This window comes from Esox lucius, chromosome 7, assembly GCF_011004845.1.
Source record: "Esox lucius isolate fEsoLuc1 chromosome 7, fEsoLuc1.pri, whole genome shotgun sequence".
NCBI lineage: Eukaryota > Metazoa > Chordata > Actinopteri > Esociformes > Esocidae > Esox > Esox lucius.
In genome coordinates this window covers 49,175,416-49,196,993 of record NC_047575.1, presented here as the reverse complement: position 1 = coordinate 49,196,993, position 21,578 = coordinate 49,175,416, and the positions used below count along the sequence as shown (strand labels likewise).

Sequence of the window (21,578 nt, the reverse complement as noted above, 5' to 3'; positions counted from 1 at the left end):
CACTGGTATATATTACCTGCTTGCTTCCTGGAATACATTACCACCCCTCTTGTACTGTATGCATTAGCACTTCACTATCTGTTATGTATTACCACCTCAGTGGTATATATTAACACTTCACTGCCAGCTAAACACTACCATTGTTAATATATTACAAATATATAATTTATTTAGAAAATATATAATTTTCTAAATAAATGATACATTATAGCTCTTACAATATTGTTGTTATTTATTTTAGTAAATATTTGTATGATGGGAGTATCCATAAACCCTTAAAAAAGAGGAACCATTATAATTATTAAGAAAGTATAATAGATTTGAGTATTGTAAAGTTCAGCACAGTGGAGTACAACATAGTAGAGTTCAGTAAAAAGAGGAACCATTATAATTATTAAGAAAGTATAATAGATTTGAGTATTGTAAAGTTCAGCACAGTGGAGTACAACATAGTAGAGTTCAATAAAGTAGAGTAGTGTACAATAAGGATTAGGGATTCAAAATGGTGACCATTCATGTTACTAGTCCAACAACACTCCAGAACTGTGAAGTACTGTAGTACAGCTACAATTGGTTTATATTTGGCTGGTCTGGACGTTCTTGTCAAAACTGCGAGTCATGATTCTGACTGGGACCAGGCAACCTTTAGAATGATCTCCCTTCTGACAAAACACTGTAAACATGTTAAACTGTGTTAACCAACCCCATCATTTTAGACATCCGCCCCTCCATGTACAACTCCATGTTGGATTAACAGGGTCCCCAATTCAACCTGGTAGGAGACTTGCTACTATAGAACATGTTTTCATTACAAACTACTGGTGATGAGAAATGCACTGGTTAATTGACCTTTTGAAAGAACCCAAACGGTCCTTGTCCAATCCTACCTGAGCCACCGGTCACGACCTGAAGAAGGTCCGTCAAGCTGTCGTCATTAAGGCTCCAGGTGAACCGCTGTGCCTTCGCTACGGCGCCTGCTGCACATCTGACAGCAGGAACCCAAAAGGTTCAGAGGGGGGAGTCTTCTCTTGGGTTGTGAAATGCTTCAGTCAACATTTATACATAATTAATCATTGGACAACAATGTTATCTAACACTGACGTTATAGTTATTTGTGCTAACGTGACCGTTTGTATGACTTACTTGCTACTACTAAGTTAGCCTAGATAGACTGCTATCTCTAATATCAGCTTGTTGTGTCGGGGCATTCGCAGGCTTAACTTTAACAGGTGACTTTCTGCTGAAGTTGATAGGATGATGTTGACTGATAAGTGTCCAATAATAGCTATATAAACAGAACTTACTTGGCAGTGCAAGAGCATGACTGGTCCAGAAGGCTGTGCTGGTTGCATTTCAGTTCAGGGGGTTTCGAATTCTGTGTTTGAGATCTGTATGCTTGTTTCAATTATTGTATCCACTTCTTGTTTATCTGAATAGTGTGAACATATCCTTCCCCTGAATAATGCAATCTCTCGATTACATATTGCAAAGCCTCAATCTGGAGGACATGGTGGAGGTATTACTCCAAAAAGAATCACACTGACTGGTAATATGCTGCTTTTCCCCTCCATGTGTGGCTGTTTACAATAGTTGTTGCTTACAAAGAAGCGCAGCTTGATGGGCATAGCAACAGTAACTAAGATAGGAGGGGCTTTTGCGAAAGGTTAATTAGTGAAATTACTGACAACCATCCAGGTCTCCACTATGTGTGTACGGCAGTGTGTTCTTCTGCTTTATATGTGCCGAGGAGCAGGGAACCTCGTGGAGTTGTAAGAGTCATCTGTTCAATATGCAGTAATACTAATGGTTATGTGGAATATTCAGTATGGATGTGTTTATGCTGAAAATATCTCCACCATCTAGGTAACTATGGGGAGAGTGGTATGGAGGCGTTTAAGGAGCTGGCCGCCAGAGAGGGGATCTGCATAGCCCACTCCGATAAGATCTACAGCAACGCCGGGGAGCAGAGCTTCGACCGGCTGCTGGAGAAGCTGAGAGGACACCTGCCCAAGGCGCGTGTAGTGGCCTGCTTCTGCGAAGGCATGACCATACGGGGCATTCTGATGGCCATGAGACGGCAAGGCCTGGTGGGGGAGTTCCTGCTGGTGGGCAGGTGAGAGGAGGGACACACTCTTACAAGACGTTACACTTACTGGCCTAAGTGTGTTGCTGAAAGGTGTTAGTTGTTATTTCCTAAGTGGTCGCTAGCAGAGTCCTTAAGCAAATCAATATTTATGCTTACTTGGTTGACCAGCATGTATTTCATCTGCAGTGGTTTCCTTGTAAGTCGGGAAGTCTTTCATCTGCAGTTGTTTCCTTGTTAGTCAGGATGTCTTTCATCTGCAGTGGTTTCCTTGTAAGTCAGGATGTCTTTCATCTGCAGTTGTTTCCTCGTTAGTCAGGATGTCTTTCATCTGCAGTTGTTTCCTCGTTAGTTAGGATGTCTTTCATCTGCAGTGGTTTCCTTGTTAGTCAGCATGTATTTCATCTGCAGTTGTTTCCTCGTTAGTCAGCATGTATTTAATTTGCGGTGGTTTCCTCATTAGTCAGGATGTCTTTCATCTGCAGTGGTTTCCTTGTTAGTCAGGTCGTATTTCATCTGCAGTGGTTTTCTTGTTAGTCAGCATGTATTTCATCTGCAGTGGTTTCCTTGTTAGTCAGGACGTATTTCATCTGCAGTGGTTTCCTTGTTAGTCAGCATGTATTTCATCTGCAGTGGTTTCCTTGTTAGTCAGGTTGTATTTCATCTGCAGTGGTTTCCTTGTAAGTCAGGTTGTATTTCATCTGCAGTGGTTTCCTTGTTAGTCAGGTTGTATTTCATCTGCAGTGGTTTCCTTGTAAGTCAGGATGTATTTCATCTGCAGTGGTTTCCTTGTTAGTCAGGATTTCTTTCATCTGCAGTGGTTTCCTCGTTAGTCAGGACGTATTTCATCTGCAGTGGTTTCCTCGTTAGTCAGGATGTCTTTCATCTGCAGTGGTTTCCTTGTAAGTCAGGATGTCTTTCATCTGCAGTTGTTTCCTCGTTAGTCAGGATGTCTTTCATCTGCAGTTGTTTCCTCGTTAGTTAGGATGTCTTTCATCTGCAGTGGTTTCCTTGTTAGTCAGCATGTATTTCATCTGCAGTTGTTTCCTCGTTAGTCAGCATGTATTTAATTTGCGGTGGTTTCCTCATTAGTCAGGATGTCTTTCATCTGCAGTGGTTTCCTTGTTAGTCAGGTCGTATTTCATCTGCAGTGGTTTTCTTGTTAGTCAGCATGTATTTCATCTGCAGTGGTTTCCTTGTTAGTCAGGACGTATTTCATCTGCAGTGGTTTCCTTGTTAGTCAGCATGCATTTCATCTGCAGTGGTTTCCTTGTTAGTCAGGTTGTATTTCATCTGCAGTGGTTTCCTTGTAAGTCAGGTTGTATTTCATCTGCAGTGGTTTCCTTGTTAGTCAGGTTGTATTTCATCTGCAGTGGTTTCCTTGTAAGTCAGGATGTATTTCATCTGCAGTGGTTTCCTTGTTAGTCAGGATTTCTTTCATTTGCAGTGGTTTCCTCGTTAGTCAGGACGTATTTCATCTGCAGTGGTTTCCTCGTTAGTCAGGATGTCTTTCATCTGCAGTGGTTTCCTTGTTAGTCAGCATGTATTTCATCTGCAGTGGTTTCCTTGTTAGTCAGGATGTCTTTCATCTGCAGTGGTTTCCTTGTTAGTCAGGACGTATTTCATCTGCAGTGGTTTCCTCGTTAGTCAGGATGTCTTTCATCTGCAGTGGTTTCCTTGTTAGTCAGGTTGTATTTCATCTGCAGTGGTTTCCTTGTAAGTCAGGATGTCTTTCATCTGCAGTTGTTTCCTTGTTAGTCAGGTTGTATTTCATCTGCAGTGGTTTCCTTGTTAGTCAGGATGTCTTTCATCTGCAGTGGTTTCCTCGTTAGTCTGGACGTATTTCATCTGCAGTGGTTTCCTCGTTAGTCAGGATGTCTTTCATCTGCAGTGGTTTCCTTGTTAGTCAGCATGTATTTTATCTGCAGTGGTTTCCTTGTTAGTCAGGATGTCTTTCATCTGCAGTGGTTTCCTCGTTAGTCAGGTCGTATTTCATCTGCAGTGGTTTCCTTGTTAGTCAGCATGTATTTCATCTGCAGTGGTTTCCTTGTTAGTCAGGATGTCTTTCATCTGCAGTGGTTTCCTCGTTAGTCAGGACATATTTCATCTGCAGTGGTTTCCTTGTTAGTCAGCATGTATTTCATCTGCAGTGGTTTCCTTGTTAGTCAGGATGTCTTTCATCTGCAGTGGTTTCCTTGTTAGTCAGGACGTATTTCATCTGCAGTGGTTTCCTCGTTAGTCAGGATGTCTTTCATCTGCAGTGGTTTCCTTGTTAGTCAGGTTGTATTTCATCTGCAGTGGTTTCCTTGTAAGTCAGGATGTCTTTCATCTGCAGTTGTTTCCTTGTTAGTCAGGTTGTATTTCATCTGCAGTGGTTTCCTTGTTAGTCAGGATGTCTTTCATCTGCAGTGGTTTCCTCGTTAGTCTGGACGTATTTCATCTGCAGTGGTTTCCTCGTTAGTCAGGATGTCTTTCATCTGCAGTGGTTTCCTTGTTAGTCAGCATGTATTTCATCTGCAGTGGTTTCCTTGTTAGTCAGGATGTCTTTCATCTGCAGTGGTTTCCTCGTTAGTCAGGTCGTATTTCATCTGCAGTGGTTTCCTTGTTAGTCAGCATGTATTTCATCTGCAGTTGTTTCCTTGTTAGTCAGGATGTCTTTCATCTGCAGTGGTTTCCTCGTTAGTCAGGACATATTTCATCTGCAGTGGTTTCCTTGTTAGTCAGCATGTATTTCATCTGCAGTTGTTTCCTTGTTAGTCAGGATGTCTTTCATCTGCAGTGGTTTCCTTGTTAGTCAGCATGTATTTCATCTGCAGTTGTTTCCTTGTTAGTCAGGATGTCTTTCATCTGCAGTTGTTTCCTTGTTAGTCAAGATGGGTCTAAATATCTATCCAATATTTGTATGGCCATTTAGTTATATGTCCTGTACCTGTATGAGTACTTATTTCAGGTTGCATTTCCAAAGGTAGATTTCCTGGCCAATGTTTTGTTCCTTTTCTGTTTGAGCGGCAACATTTTGGGTAGTTTGGTAGCAAGCATAACACACACACAGGACACCATAGGCCCACTGTTTCCTTTCTGCAGTTTCATTGTTTATTTGTTGTGGTGTTTGTTTGCTGTTTGTTTAGACCTGTGTTTCCCTGCAGCTTGTCCTCTGGGTTCTCCTACTGTTCTCCTGCTGTTCTCCTGCTGTTTCATATCAACCCTACAGCTAATCAACTGGGTGTGTGTGTGAGTGTGTTTGCGTGTGTATCTGTGTGTGTTTGCGTGGGTGTTTCTATGTGTGTGGGTGTTTTCCTAATTATACCATCTTGTTTTCACAACATCGTCTCCAGTTACATCACTGGGGCTGTTTCCATGGTTACTGGCATTGGCTTCATCTTCTTCATCGTCACCATTCTTATCATCATGGCCACCCTCTCATCTGCCTTCATCACTGCGATAATGCTACTCTCAACAGGTAACCTGCTTTTCTTTACCACCTAAAGATAACACAGGGTGTTCAAAAAGACTACGTAGCAAATTCATAACAACTATGTAAGGACTTCATAATGACTTCATAGGCACTTAATAATGTATTCGTACAGACTTTATAGGGACGTCAAAAAGAACTGTATAAAGACTGCCTAATGACTAGGGTTTTGGCTACTCAGAGATGTTGTCTCCGATCTCAAATGCCTGCTTGACAGTTGAATCAGGACAAAAGCCTTGAATTGTGCAACTAGACTTTTGCAGGACTAACACTGATCCATTCTTTGACATCATTGATCCATTCTTAAAGGATTATTGATCAATCACTGATCTACTCCTAAAAATATCACCTAATTTAACAAGACCAATTGAAAAAAAAAAAAATTCCAAGAGTTCTGCCTCTAGGCCTCTGCAAATTACACACCACTATTCATAGAGCTATTTAGTTAGAGAGCGTGGAGGAGAGGGTTGGAGATGGGGGGTGGGGACGACGAACGGAAGGAGGAGGAGAGACTGGGAGATGGAGAGTGAGGGGGGACAGGGCCAAAGAGATATATTTATCTTGGTTTTTTAATTTCCTCTGTGTGTCTGTTAAGGTGGTACTCTCTCCCAGTCCTGCTCCATCCCTGATGTTCTACCACATTCTATATTAACATTTAGTCTCATTACTGACGTCAAAAGGCAGCGTGTCAATCCAACCTGGCCAGATTGACGATGGCGTGACCTTGGGCTACATACAGAACTACGTCGCGCTGCACTCTAAAGTCACAGGGTTTCTTGTAACACTTTATTTAAAGTAGTGTTGAATATTTAAAGGAGCTATTTGTGAAAATGGTGTCAGGGTCTCAATGTTCTGCCGAAGGGGCTTTGGGACCCATTCTGGCTCTGATTCACCCTGACAGCATTTCCATTTAATGGATGGACTGCAGCCCAGGGTCAGGCAGTCCGGGTCTACTGCAGCCCAGGGTCAGGCAGTCCAGGTCCCAGGATTTGTTAGGGCCTCTGGCTTCATGATGAATGGCGGAGGGGAAATGTCACCATTACATGCTACATGCGCTGCTGTCTAAAACAATGTAAATCACTTTCATTTTGTGATCTGACCATAGGTATTTACATTTCTTCCAGCATACCTTTCTCTGTCCTCTTTATGTTAAGTACTTCTGCCACACACACACTTTCTCACACACACACACACACACACACACACTCAGAGGGAGATGAGATAATGTTGCCCACGTGTTGAGCTGAATGATACTTGTTGCTGTCATTGAGTGAGGCTGAGCTAACATGTTGTCCTCGAACTGGGTGTCCCTCTTTCTGATCTGAACCATTACAAATCTGAAAACAGTAATCTGGTCAGCCGCTGCTAACTGCTTTTCAGCTAAATGCAAGTCTGTGTGTGTTTGCATTAATCTGTGCTCCTCAATAATGTCTTGGCAGTTTTTTGTTATCAGTAATGTGAGTAATATGAGCTAGCAGTAATATGAGTTAATAGTACTGTGTATTAGCAGTATTAAGTGTTAGCAGCATTGTGTTTTAGTAGTAATGTGTGTTAGAGGTAATACATGTTAGCAGTAATGTGTGTAATATGAGCTAGCAGTAATATGAGTTAATAGTACTGTGTGTTAGCAGTATTAAGTGTTAGCAGCATTGTGTTTTAGTAGTAATATGTGTTAGAGGTAATACATGTTAGCAGTAATGTGTGTTTGCGGTAATACGTGTTAGCAGTAATGTTTGGTAGAGGTAATACATGTTAGCAGTTACAGTATGTTTGTTAGCAGTAATAATTGTTCGCAGTAACATGAGTCAGCAGTAATATTTGTTAACAGTAACATGTGGGAGCAGTAATATGAGTTAGCATTATTTTGTATTAGCATTAAAGTTCAGTGTAATCAGCTTAAAACAGTAATATGAATGGATGTTTCTATGGAATCCAGGAAGAATAAACCAGTCCTAATCTGGGTCAGTGTGCTGCTACAGAACTGGCAAAGCAGAAGGGATGTGTGTTCAATTCACTTTAGGGACCAGGCTCATTACTGCTGTGGTCTCTGATCAGGCCCCTGGAGAACCACCCTCCTACAGGTTTCAATTCCAGAAAGGGTTGGAGTTAAAACCTACAGGAGGGTAGATCTCCAGGAACATGGTTGGAGTTAAAATCCACATGAGGGTAGATCTCAAGGAACAGGGTTGGAGTTAAAACCTACAGGAGGGTAGAGCTCCAAGAACAGGGTTGGAGTTAAAACCTACATGAGGGTACATCTCGAGGAACAGGGTTGGAGTTAAAATCCACATGAAGGTAGATCTCCAGGAACAGGGTTGGAGTTAAAACCTACAGGAGGGTAGATCTCCAGGAACAGGATTGGAGTTAAAATCCACTTGAGGGTAGATCTCCAGGAACAGGGTTGGAGTTAAAATCTACAGGAGGGTAGATCTCCAGGAACAGGGTTGGAGTCAAAACAGAGAGAAGGGTAGATTTCCTGGAACAAGGTTGGAGTCAAAACAGAGAGAAGGGTAGATCTCCAGGAACAGAGTTGGCAACTACTGCACACTGTTAGTGTGTTGTTCACTGTTAGTGTGTTGTTCACTGTGTGTGTGTAGGTTCAGTGCATCAGTGTGTGGGTTGCCATCTTTCTATCTCTGGGAAGGAGTGATTCAACCTCTCTTCTGCCAAGGCCCTCTGCTTTTCAAAGCCATCTTTTTCTTTCAAATCCCTGGATTTCCGTCCACCTCCACACCACCTCTGAGCTCTATCCATCTCTGCTGTCTTTTTCTTCTTTTCATTACATTCTCTCTTTCTATCCCTCAATCTCCTACTCTTTGCTGCACTCCCGCCATCCCGTCTTCCCTCTCTGCCCCTCTGCAGTAACACGATGGAAAGCATTTATTCTCCATGCCCTTCTCCTCTCCCAACATCCTCCTATCTTCTCTCATCGCTTCACCTTTTTTTCCTCCCAAGCTCCTCTCCTCTCCCACCCAGAGAAAGGAAGGAAACTGAACAGAGACCACCCACGCTTGTAGTTGTATAACTGATATTGTAAATACCTCTAGTTGTATAACTTACACTTTATATATGCATCTCTTTATTACGTATATGGTTTCTCAAATTATGTCTTGATGAAGAAACCCCTCAACTCTCAACCCCAAAGTGTTCTTCAAAAGATTCCTTTAGGAACCATTAAGAAGTGGTTCTTTGAAGAAGAACTTTTAGGCGTTCCCAGTTTCAGTTGAAAGAACCCCTAATAGATCCCCTTGTAACCTACTGTATTATATCTGATACTTTTAAAACCTCTAGCTGCGTAGCTGATACTACATATCTCTAGTTGTATAACTAATGCTACGTATCTCTAGTTATGTAACGGATACTACGTATCTCTAGTTGTATAACTGATACTGCATCTCTCTAGTTGTATAACTGATACTACATATCTCTAGTTGTATAACTGATACTACATATCTCTAGTTGTATAACTGATACTACATATCTCTAGTTGTATAACTGATACTACATATCTCTAGTTGTATAACTGATACTACATATCTCTAGTTGTATAACTGATACTACATAACTCTAGTTGTATAACGGATAGTACATATCTCTAGTTGTAATACTGATGCTACATATCTAGTTGTATAACTGATACTACATACCTTTAGTTGTATAACTGATACTACATATCTCTAGTTGAATAACTGATACTACATAACTCTAGTTGTATAACTGATACTACATATTTCTACTGATACCACCCCCAGTGATGGCTGGGCTGACCGTTATGATGTTACTGATGGTTACCATCGTGAGGCTGCCGGAGGAATCACCATAAAGCTGAAGTCAGCCTACGTCACCTGGTTCGATGACTACTACCTGGCCCTGCAACCAGATGAAAACACCAGGAACCCCTGGTTCCCTGAGTTCTGGCAGCACAGATTCCAGTGCCGGCTGGTGGGACATCCACAGGAGAACAACAAGTACAACCGGACCTGCAGCAGTGAGTGGAGACTGCACACAGACAGACAGTCAGGCAGACAGGTGGTCAGTCATTCAGTTGGTCATTAAGGCAGACAGTCAGACAGACGGTCAAACTGTGTATTTGTTTAGATGTGCTAAGTGGTAAGCTGTCTCACTGATTTGTTTCCATATTTACAATATTTATCCTCTAATTATTCATTCTGATATATTAAAACATTTCCATGGGGGTTTGCCCTGGTAGTAAAGTAAAAAAAAATGTTTTTTTACAATTCCCAGGAGCAGTCTGTAAGTTAGTTTGACCATGGAAAAAGATCTACTGCCTAAATATTAGGATGTGAGTGTGTCTGAGTAGGGCCCTTGGTGTAGCAGTTGTCTAAAAGTGCTCCCACCCCCAGGCAAAGAGTCTCTCCGTCAGCAATATGCCCAGGACACTAAGATGGGCTTTGTCATCAACGCCATCTACTCCATGGCTTACGGTCTACACACCATGCAACAGGCACTCTGTCCAGGATACCAGGTATGTAGGTGGTTTGTGGACGGTTCTGACAGGTCACTTAAACACAGTGTTTATGTGTGTGTTTTTGGTGTCAACACCCCTGCCACCCTGGATTACAGGGGCTCTGCGATGCAATGCGGCCCATTGACGGTCGAAAGCTGCTGGAGTTTCTTATGAGGACCAACTTCACTGGAGTGTCTGGAGAGACTATCCACTTTGACCAGAATGGAGACTCCCCGGGCAGGTAGCTAGCTAGTTTGATATGTGACTCACCGGGCTGGTAAGATAATGAAAGCCCACATTATAGCTGTGTTACTGGTGATCCAGTGATTCTGTGTAGTACTGATTTCTCTGGAATGTGTGTGTGTTAGGTATGAGATCATGAACTTTAAGCGTCTGGGCCGTGACGGTAATGACGGTGCTGGCGGTGATTACGGTGATGGCGGTGGGGATGACGGTGAGGACCACTACAGTTATATCCATGTAGGGAGCTGGGACCAAGGAGGACTCAGGATGGACGATGAGGAAATCTGGCCCAATTCATCCAGCCTCATACAGTCTCTCTGCTCCCTACCCTGTCAGAAGGCTCAGATCAAGGTATGTACACACACACACACACACACACACACACACACACACACACACACACACACACACACACACAGGCAATAGCACCTATACAATCACACTCTGATTCTTTTGTTGGTCTAAAAACCCAGCAGTTTTTTTTTTTTTACATGTTGTTTCATAACATCTGGATTTATTACGCATCCTGATTTATAACATCCTGATTCATAAAATACTGATTTATAACACTTTTTTCATTCATAACGTTCTGATATATAACATCCTGATTCATTACATATCCTGATTCATAATTCATCAGTCACCATGTGAATCATAACATCCTGGTTCATTTCTCCTCTCTCACCAGGTGATTCGTAAAGGGGAGGTGAGCTGCTGTTGGACCTGTACTCCCTGTAAAGAAAATGAGTTTGTTTTTGATGAGTACACCTGCCGTGCCTGTGACCTAGGGTCCTGGCCTACTGACGACCTCACAGGTACACACACAGACAGCACAGACAGAAACAGCACAGAAACAACAGATAACTTTGTTTTACAACATGGTAGTTGTGGTGTTGCAGCTAGCTAGTTAACCCAACATGGTAGTTGTGAATGATATCACTAAGTGTGTCTATGTTTCTGTGTGTGTGTGTGTGTGTGTGTGTGTGTGTGTGTGTGAGTGTGTGTGTGGTGTGTGTGTGGTGTGTGTGTGTGTGTGTGTGTGTGTGTGTGTGTGTGTGTGTGTAGGTTGTGAGCCTATCCCGGTGCAGTATGTTCGTTGGGGGGATCCAGAGCCGATAGCAGCAGTGGTGTTTTCATGTTTGGGGCTCATGGCCACTCTGTTTGTCACCTCCATTTTCATCAGGTAACAGCTCTTAGAAACGACACATACTATGTTCTTCACCTCCATTTTTATTGGATATTCTATTTTGTTGATATGGTATTGTGTGTGTGGTTGTGTGTGTCTCGTTGTGAGTAGGTTCTATGACACCCCAGTGGTGAAGTCCAGCAGCAGAGAGCTGTGTTACATCATCCTGGCCGGGATCTTCCTGGGCTACCTGTGTACCTTCAGCCTGATCGCCAAGCCCCACGCTGCACACTGCTACCTTCAGAGACTGGGGATAGGACTGTCCCCTGCCATGAGTTACTCAGCTCTGGTCACAAAGGTCAGACCAGCTCCGTACCAACTACCACACACATGAATAGATAAAACATCATGACATACCAACTACCACACACATGAATAGATAAAACATGATGACACACCAACTACCACACACATGAATAGATAAAACATGATGACATACCAACTACCACACACATGAATAGATAAAACATGATGACACACCAACTACCACACACATGAATAGATAAAACATGATGACACACCAACTACCACACACATGAATAGATAAAACATGATGACATACCAACTACCACACACATGAATAGATAAAACATGATGACACACCAACTACCACACACATGAATAGATACAACATGATGACACACCAACTACCACACACATGAATAGATAAAACATGATGACATACCAACTACCACACACATGAATAGATAAAACATGATGACACACCAACTACCACACACATGAATAGATAAAACATGATGACATACCAACTACCACACACATGAATAGATAAAACATGATGACACACCAACTACCACACACATGAATAGATAAAACATCATGACATACCAACTACCACACACATGAATAGATAAAACATCATGACATACCAACTACCACACACATGAATAGATAAAACATCATGACATACCAACTACCACACACATGAATAGATAAAACATCATGACATACCAACTACCACACACATGAATAGATAAAACATCATGACATACCAACTACCACACACATGAATAGATAAAACATCATGACATACCAACTACCACACACATGAATAGATAAAACATCATGACATACCAACTACCACACACATGAATAGATAAAACATCATGACATACCAACTACCACACACATGAATAGATAAAACATCATGACATACCAACTACCACACACATGAATAGATAAAACATCATGACATACCAACTACCACACACATGAATAGATAAAACATGATGACATACCAACTACCACACACATGAATAGATAAAACATCATGACATACCAACTACCACACACATGAATAGATACAACATGATGACACACCAACTACCACACACATGAATAGATAAAACATGATGACATACCAACTACCACACACATGAATAGATAAAACATGATGACACACCAACTACCACACACATGAATAGATAAAACATGATGACATACCAACTACCACACACATGAATAGATAAAACATGATGACACACCAACTACCACACACATGAATAGATACAACATGATGACACACCAACTACCACACACATGAATAGATAAAACATGATGACATACCAACTACCACACACATGAATAGATAAAACATGATGACACACCAACTACCACACACATGAATAGATAAAACATGATGACATACCAACTACCACACACATGAATAGATAAAACATGATGACACACCAACTACCACACACATGAATAGATAAAACATCATGACATACCAACTACCACACACATGAATAGATAAAACATCATGACATACCAACTACCACACACATGAATAGATAAAACATCATGACATACCAACTACCACACACATGAATAGATAAAACATCATGACATACCAACTACCACACACATGAATAGATAAAACATCATGACATACCAACTACCACACACATGAATAGATAAAACATGATGACATACCAACTACCACACACATGAATAGATAAAACATGATGACATACCAACTACCACACACATGAATAGATAAAACATGATGACATACCAACTACCACACACATGAATAGATAAAACATGATGACATACCAACTACCACACACATGAATAGATAAAACATCATGACATACCAACTACCACACACATGAATAGATAAAACATCATGACATACCAACTACCACACACATGAATAGATAAAACATGATGACATACCAACTACCACACACATGAATAGATAAAACATGATGACACACCAACTACCACACACATGAATAGATAAAACATGATGACATACCAACTACCACACACATGAATAGATAAAACGTGATGACATACCAACTACCACACACATGAATAGATAAAACATCATGACATACCAACTACCACACACATGAATAGATAAAACATGATGACATACCAACTACCACACACATGAATAGATAAAACGTGATGACATACCAACTACCACACACATGAATAGATAAAACATGATGTCATACAAACTACCATTGTGATGGCAATTTCATCGATCAGAACTCTTAAAGGAGGAAATACAATGGACAAAATTAAATAAGATGCAAATGCAAATAAGAAAGACGCGTCAAACGCTTAAAAAACATAATCGTCCGAGGAGTCTCTAACTTAATACATGAACAGTTCGTATTTATAGAGGAAAAAGGGGTGTGGCAAGATGCTGTCCTAACTCAACAGAACACATTCCCTTTGTTCTATTACTACCTAGACTTCACACAAGGGGCAGGCTGTCCTCCCCCACATGGGTAACCTCTTGAACTCTAAAGAGCTCTTACAGCATCAGGACAGACAATAGATGCCCTGATGAGTTATACAGATGTGCAGATTAATGAGTAACCCTGTAATCTGCCGATACCAGTCAATGATGCCCCCTATACCAGATCCCCCACATTCCTTTTCTAATTTGAACAAGGGGACTCAGTCCTTTAATCATTGAGAATACATCGGTTAGAGAAAGATCCACAACACCATACATGTGAATCCATAAAACATGCTGACGCTATGGCAACACAAAGTTAATGCAGGTATGTTGGCATTGATCTTGGAGAGTTAGAAACAGGAAGCAGTTTGCAGAGAAAGGGTATGGTGGTATTGATCCTGGACAGTGATGGACCGAACAGTGTTTAGAAACAGTGAGTCACACATTTAGATATTGTGACTGCACTCTTGTTGTTGTTTACATTGTGTTTGTTTGTTTCAGCCTAATCAAATCCTGTATCCTGGCTTAGGTGATGTTGTTGTTTTGTTTTTGAATTGTGTTGTTGTTGTTGTTTTAGACCAATCGTATAGCCCGCATCTTGGCAGGCAGTAAGAAAAAGATCTGCACTAAAAAACCTCGGTTCATGTCAGCCTGTGCCCAGCTGGTCATCGCTTCTCTACTCATACTGATCCAACTAGGAATCATCATGGCCCTGTTCTTCATGGAACCACCTGAGGTGAGAGGGAGGGAGTCAGGGACACCAGGAGGAAGGGAGGCACGCTGGGAGGGAAGGAGGCACGCTGGGAGGGAAGGAGGCACGCTGGGAGGGAAGGAGGCACGCTGGGAGGGAAGGAGGCATGCTGGGAGGGAAGGAGGCACGCTGGGAGGGAAGGATGCACGCTGGGAGGGAAGGAGGCACGCTGGGAGGGAAGGAGGCACGCTGGGAGGGAAGGAGGCACGCTGGGAGGGAAGGAGGCATGCTGGGAGGGAAGGAGGCACGCTGGGAGGGAAGGATGCACGCTGGGAGGGAAGGAGGCTGGGATAGATGCTGGGAGGGAAGGGTGCTGGGAGGGAAAGATGGGAAAGATTTGCAGTGAGCTAAATAACTCTAAATAACTGTGTGTGTGTGTGTGTGTGTGTGTGTCTGTGTGTGTGTCTGTTTGTGTGTGTGTCTGTGTGTCTGTATGTGTGTGTCTGTGTGTGTCTGTGTGTGTGTATGTGTGTGTCTCTCTGTGTGTGTGTGTGTGTCTCTCTCTGTGTGTGTGTGTCTCCAGGTGATCTACGACTACCCCAGTATCAGTGAGGTCCATCTGATCTGTAACCTGTCAACACTGGGAGTCGTAGCTCCTCTGGGATACAATGGTCTTCTCATCCTGAGCTGCACCTTCTACGCCTTCAAGGTGACACATAGAGACTTGGATGTTCAGCTGGTCATACAACCCTTCTCAGCTGCCAAGACTAATCAGTTAGAAAAGATCCTCAACCTTGACCCTTTCATCAGCCCTGTCTGGTCACTGCACCTGCTCAGCACCTTACCCTACTGTATTTATGTCACCTCATATTGCAGTATATTCCATTTGTATTTAAAAATATGACCTTATATGATGATCTGTGTACCTTATCAATCCGTATGTGTCAATATGTATCACCTCATTCGGTGTACTTAATTGACCTCTCATTCCATTGAACATAATCTGTTTTGGATTGTCTTGGTTTTCATCGTATTGATTTGTAACTGAATGTTTTGTCTTGCATTTGTGTGTCTTGCCTTTGGCCAGGTCCTCATTGTAAATTTGAATTGGTTGTCAATTGGCTAGCTGTTTAGATGAAGGCAAAAATACAATAAAGGCCTAGCTAGAGACAAAGACGTTTAAAGATGTGTACACAGGACTGCAGGTATTCTGCTATAGGGTGATATGTAAACTAGCCCTGAAGGGTTGGCCCAGTAACCAAAAGGTTTCTAGTTCAAATCCCTGGCTTTGGTCAAAACAATTAAAGCCCCACACCATGCATTTATCTTCCTGTATTTACTTGAAATGACACTTCCAACAATAGAAGCCGTAAATGATGCACTGAATTCACCAAGCTCCAGCACAATGTGTTCATGGAGTCATCACAACAGGATAGAACAGGTTTGAGGAATTAGCTAGTTTACTAACATTCTGTGAATTTCAAACCGACCCCAACCTCCTACACACTTACTTAAGAGTCCCCTCCATGATCCCCCGTGTGGTTAACGAAACTCAGTGGGTGACTTCCACGTGGCGAGGGGTTTTGTAAACGCATCAACTTCGGGACACACTCTTCACTTGAATGATGCCATTAGTGGTCCACATTTACAAGCATGCAATTTTCATTTACAAATCCTTCCTGTAGTTGAAGAAATTAACATTACTGACAATTGAACATTTTATTTAGAATGTGTCACGTCTCAAAATCAGATGCAAATAAATGCCCATGTCATATAATTGTGCACGACTACCCATTATTTAGTTTGTGTGGAATGTCACAAGCACCAAAATAAGGCAGTGTCTGCATCAGTGCAGGCTCACTGGATGGGACCAACAACGAAATCTTGCTCATTTTCACTCCCTCGGCTTTCAGCTTTAGGACACCTGTGGAAAGGACGGAGGTGCACGTGAACACACAGAGGGCAGAGGACAGCAGGGTTGATTTGGTATTTACTGAGGCTGCCACTGTGTGCTTGCTGTCTTGCTAACTGGCTGGTTGGCTTGCTGCTTATTAGCCTAGCTAGCTAAACTGTCTGGTTATTAAACTACATTTCATCTTCTATGGCCTTGCTAATGTGTTGTATTTGACAACTTTTAACACTAAAAATTGTCTAAAAACATCTATACATTACATTTCCGGGACTACAGATTACAGACTGTAGAACCAAACCATGGAAGCTGCCCCTAATGGACCTTGGACCCACTCACCCTTTCTGTTATGCTTTTTCAGGTTCAAATGAGAGTCCCACTAAAGACACACATGAACATGACCATACACACACTGTTAGAAATCAGCCGTTTCGTATAGTGGTTGTAATAATTATCGCATACCCGTTTTTCAAGGGAGAGAGTAATTCAATTATTTATTGCAGCATTACATAGTCTTGTTCATGAGGTTACGGACCTGGTCTTCCTAACACAATCTCAATCTCATCTCACTCAATCTTTTCTCACTGTAATGTGGGTTACAAGCTGATATATACATTGAAGGGTGTGTCTACCTGGCAAAGATCAGGTTTCCAAGACAGTAACCCCCATGCCAAATGGTCAATGTAACATTCCTGTGGTTATCAGAGTGCAAACTACAGAGAGATAATCTAAACAGAGAGGTTTCTGTTGTTCTCATTATCTAGGCACATTCACCTCCAATGAAACGTACATTCACATTGTAATTGTTAATGCTCAGATTCCACAACACGTTTAACACCTTCATGGTCGTTTCTTTTTTAATTCCTGTCACCCCCCAGACTCGTAATGTCCCAGCTAACTTCAACGAGGCCAAGTACATCGCCTTCACCATGTACACCACCTGCATCATCTGGCTGGCCTTTGTTCCCATCTACTTTGGCTCCAACTACAAGATCATCACCATGTGTTTCAGTGTCAGCCTCTCTGCTACCGTGGCTCTCTGCTGCATGTTCGCCCCCAAGGTAGGAAAGAGACACAGACACGCAAAAAGGAGTACTGATGGTAGTGATGATGACTTAACATTTCCCCAGGTGTACATCATGCTGGCGAAGCCAGAGAAGAACGTCCGGAGTGCCTTCACCACCTCTAACCAGGTCCGCATGCATGTAGGAGACGCCAAGACAGCAGCTAACGCTGCCAAACCCAAGACCATGGCTGGCATGTTCAGAAGGAAGGGGTCTGGAGACAACGTCAGGTAGGGCTAGAGGTTAGAGTTCAGTGTTAGTGGTTAGAAGTGATGATGAAGCCCTTTGCTAGCTTCTTTGAGTATCCAGACAGGCCAGTATTGTATAAATCCTGAAGTCAGGATTTAGTAATTGTCAGATAAAAAATACTAAATTACATTTCTTAGAAAAAGACTGCAAGATGCGAACAGACTACTAGTTCAGTCGGTTGTAGGAAGCCCTGCAGTCAGACAGGTCACAGGTCACGTATTAAACCCAGTTCCTCTGTCTCACCTGTCCAGCTCCAACAGCAAGGCGGTGTTGTGGTCCCAGAAAGAAGGTGGAGGCTACAGACCCAACCTGTGGAAGAGGATCTCCATCCACATCAAGAAGGAGGAAGTCAACCAGACCGCCATTATCAAACCCTTCTCTAAAGGAAACGACATCCCTGACCTTGACTCTGCCACGCCCCAACCTGGTGCCAGGGGAGTGTACGATCAACCTCAGGGAGCACAGCACTACCAACCCGGAACCTTCCCCTGCCCCCCTTCTCCTTACGCTGGCCCCTGCCCCCCCTCGCCACAACACCTGCCCGCCGCCAGCCAGAGCGTCGGCATCCTCCCGGGGTGTCCGGGGCCTCAGGACGAGGAGGTGTTTGTGGGCACCTCAGAGACCCATAGGGAGGAGGTGGTCCGGGCCCTGCCGACCTGCATGTCAGAGAGACCTCCGAGTGGGCGGGGCGGCGCGGCAGGCAGGACAGGTGTCGGCAGGGACAGTACTGGCAGGGTTTCTAGAGGTAGGGCTAGTAGAAGTGTGGGTGTTGGGGGGATAGGGAATATTGGTGCTATGGCTATGGGTGGTGTAGGTGGTGTTGGCGTTAAGGCTATGGGTTTTCGTGGTATGGGTGACATGGGTGTTGGTGATATCGGTAGTATCGGCGTGGGTGTGGTGGGCACCCAGCTGCAGGGCTCCACCATCATGGACCAGATCAGCTGTGTGATGAACCGTTTCACCGCCAACATCAGCCAGCTCAACAACATGATGCTCCCCGGGTCACCAGCAGAGGGCGCCAATCTCCCGCCCCCAGGCCCACCCCTCGTCCCCGCCCCTTGCCCCCCTCCGTATGTCCAGCCCCGTGCCAGGCAGCCGAACGCAACAGTCACCACTTACGCTGAGGTCGCCGCCACCTCTAACCATGGCAACCCCTGGGTGTGCGGGGTGGGGGGCGGGGTCAAAGGTCTTGGAGGAGGGGTGTGTGGTACAGAGGAGGTGAGAACCACAGAGCTGTTGGAGGAGTTGGTTGCTCTGACCCCTCCATCCCCATTTAGAGACCCTTCCCTGGGTTCGCCTAGCACCTCACCCCCCTGTCTGTCCCCAACCTCAGAGTCAGCCCTGGGTGACCCCTGCCCCCTGGGTAAATACAACAGAGTGATGTTCAGGCACTACAGTCAGAGCTCGTCTTCTCTGTAAAATACTCCTCTTCTTCTTCTACTGGCTGTTGTTTTGCCTTTCTGTCTTGTTCTGCTTCCTCTTCTCCTTCAGAGGTGTTGTGTGATCTTGTTTTAACATGTGGATAGGAATTAGCTGTCAGTTGAAGAGACTAAACACATAACAAGTTTGAAAACATCAATATAATAGACCAAACTGAATGAACTCGACATTTTCTACTTTACCTTTCCTGAGATAAAAAGCCATAGTTCCTCTAGAGGGGCAGATACCGTTTGACTGGTTGGCTGGCTGGATGAGTGACTGGTTGTGACTGGTTGTGTGACTGGTTGTCTGGGTCAATGATTGATGGATGACTGACTGGTTTGATGACTGACTTACTGGCAGGCCTGATGGGTAACTGACTGGTTTGATGACTGACTTACTGGCAGGCCTGATGGGTGACTGATTGGTTTGATGACTGACTTACTGGCAGGCCTGATGGGCGAATGAATGGCTGACTGAATTTCTGATTGACTGGCTGGGTGACTGACTGACTGAATATACATCAATGAACATTGTTTAAATCGTTTTCACACAGCTTGAGTATAAACAGTAGTTCAGAGGTTTTATATCTGGACATGTTTCTGGACTAGGTTCTATATCTGGACACGGTTCTGGACTAGATTTTATATCTGGACACAGTTCTGGACTAGGTTCTATATCTAGACACGGTTCTGGACTAAGTTCTATATCTGGACACGGTTCTGGACTAGGTTCTATATCTGGACACTCTGACAGCTGGGCTGCAGGGAGGAGCGTTATGTCTAAGCCACACCCATGTCACAACCTTGTCCAATCAGAGGTCACTTCACCAAATTCACTGCCTCCGGATTGAAGAGGCCAGTGCATGTTCATCTTATGTTTTTTTGCCCCATTCAGAACAGAGAATTACTTTAAGTGGAACTCATATAGAGGAAACCTAATAATAGAGAAAACTGCTAAATTCCTTGTTGGTAATGGCAAGGTAACACAAAATGGACAACTCACATTAAAACCTGGAAACAACAATAATACAATGATGAATGACCTGGACGCGTCAGTGCGGCGCCTACTACTGATGACGGTATTCCAAGCTTACACCCAGCCCGTCTTCCAATACACCTTCCCAGACTGGAAAACTGCATCAGCACAACATCAACCAATTTCATACTAATACTTCTGGAATTCAGACAGACAAAGGTAATCTTTAAGGTATGATATTAAAGTAGCTGTCCAGTCTTTTCAGGTTTCTTTGAAATATAACCTATACTTATACTTTCCAACCTGTTTTGTTTTTCTGTGTTTAAATGGTGTGGGTGTCCTCAAAAAAAGCGACTGATGTAGATGTATATGCATTCATAAAGGTATTTCTGTCAAGTTAACAGACAATTGGCCAGCTCAGGCAGTGAGCCAATGAAACGTCTCGGATAAAAGCATGACATCTCATTGTATGACAAAATAGCAAGCAGTTTTGACAGTCTTTCTGTGATAAGTTGAGGTTTTCTTTTCTCAATATATTTTTTTTGCCACAAATACAAGCATATGATGTTTGAGTTAACGGATTATGAGCTTTTTTAGGTGAGATTTTCCCTGGACAGTTTCTTTAAATTATTGAACTCGTTCAATGTTTCTTAATCCTGGTCCTGGGGACCCAAAGGGGTGCATGTGTTTTTGCCCAAGCACTCACACACCTGATACAAACTAAAGGCTTGATGATAGGTTGATTACGTCAATCAAGTGTGTAAGTGGTAGGGCAACATTTGAATCAGGTGTGTGAGTGCTAGGGCAAAAACCAAAACGTGCACCCCTTTGGGTCCAGAGGACACTGACCTAGATGATAAAGAAGGTGATAGTCAGGTTCACTAGTACTCTTTCTGACTTGTATACTTGTTCTCTAGTGAATATTGACAGTTGCTTATCTGAATGTAAATTATGTGTATTATTATTGTTATTGATGTGGTTACTTTCAGCCTGCATCCCAAGCAGCACCCTTTTCCCTATTTAGTGCCTTTCTTTTAACCAGGGCCTCTAGGGCTTTAGTGTACTATGTAGGGGATAGTGTGCCCTTTATGTCC

At 43.1% G+C, this 21,578-nt stretch overlaps 1 protein-coding gene across 2 annotated transcripts in view; it reads left to right on the top strand.

The window, feature by feature from the left end:
* The window catches only part of grm5a (glutamate receptor, metabotropic 5a), a 33,716-nt gene extending 12,524 nt beyond the window's left edge, over window positions 1–21,192 (top strand). For both annotated transcript variants that reach the window (XM_034293060.1, XM_034293059.1), the window contains exons 7-19: window positions 1,864–2,113; window positions 9,308–9,543; window positions 9,920–10,041; window positions 10,140–10,264; window positions 10,392–10,617; window positions 10,955–11,081; window positions 11,332–11,449; window positions 11,564–11,750; window positions 14,752–14,910; window positions 15,449–15,574; window positions 17,653–17,835; window positions 17,905–18,068; window positions 18,339–21,192. In XM_034293060.1, the coding sequence (XP_034148951.1) occupies window positions 1,864–2,113; window positions 9,308–9,543; window positions 9,920–10,041; window positions 10,140–10,264; window positions 10,392–10,617; window positions 10,955–11,081; window positions 11,332–11,449; window positions 11,564–11,750; window positions 14,752–14,910; window positions 15,449–15,574; window positions 17,653–17,835; window positions 17,905–18,068; window positions 18,339–19,506 (3,191 nt within the window). In that variant the 3' untranslated portion in view covers window positions 19,507–21,192. The remainder of the gene's footprint in view (window positions 1–1,863; window positions 2,114–9,307; window positions 9,544–9,919; window positions 10,042–10,139; window positions 10,265–10,391; window positions 10,618–10,954; window positions 11,082–11,331; window positions 11,450–11,563; window positions 11,751–14,751; window positions 14,911–15,448; window positions 15,575–17,652; window positions 17,836–17,904; window positions 18,069–18,338) is intronic.
* The last annotated feature ends 386 nt before the right edge of the window (window positions 21,193–21,578 follow it).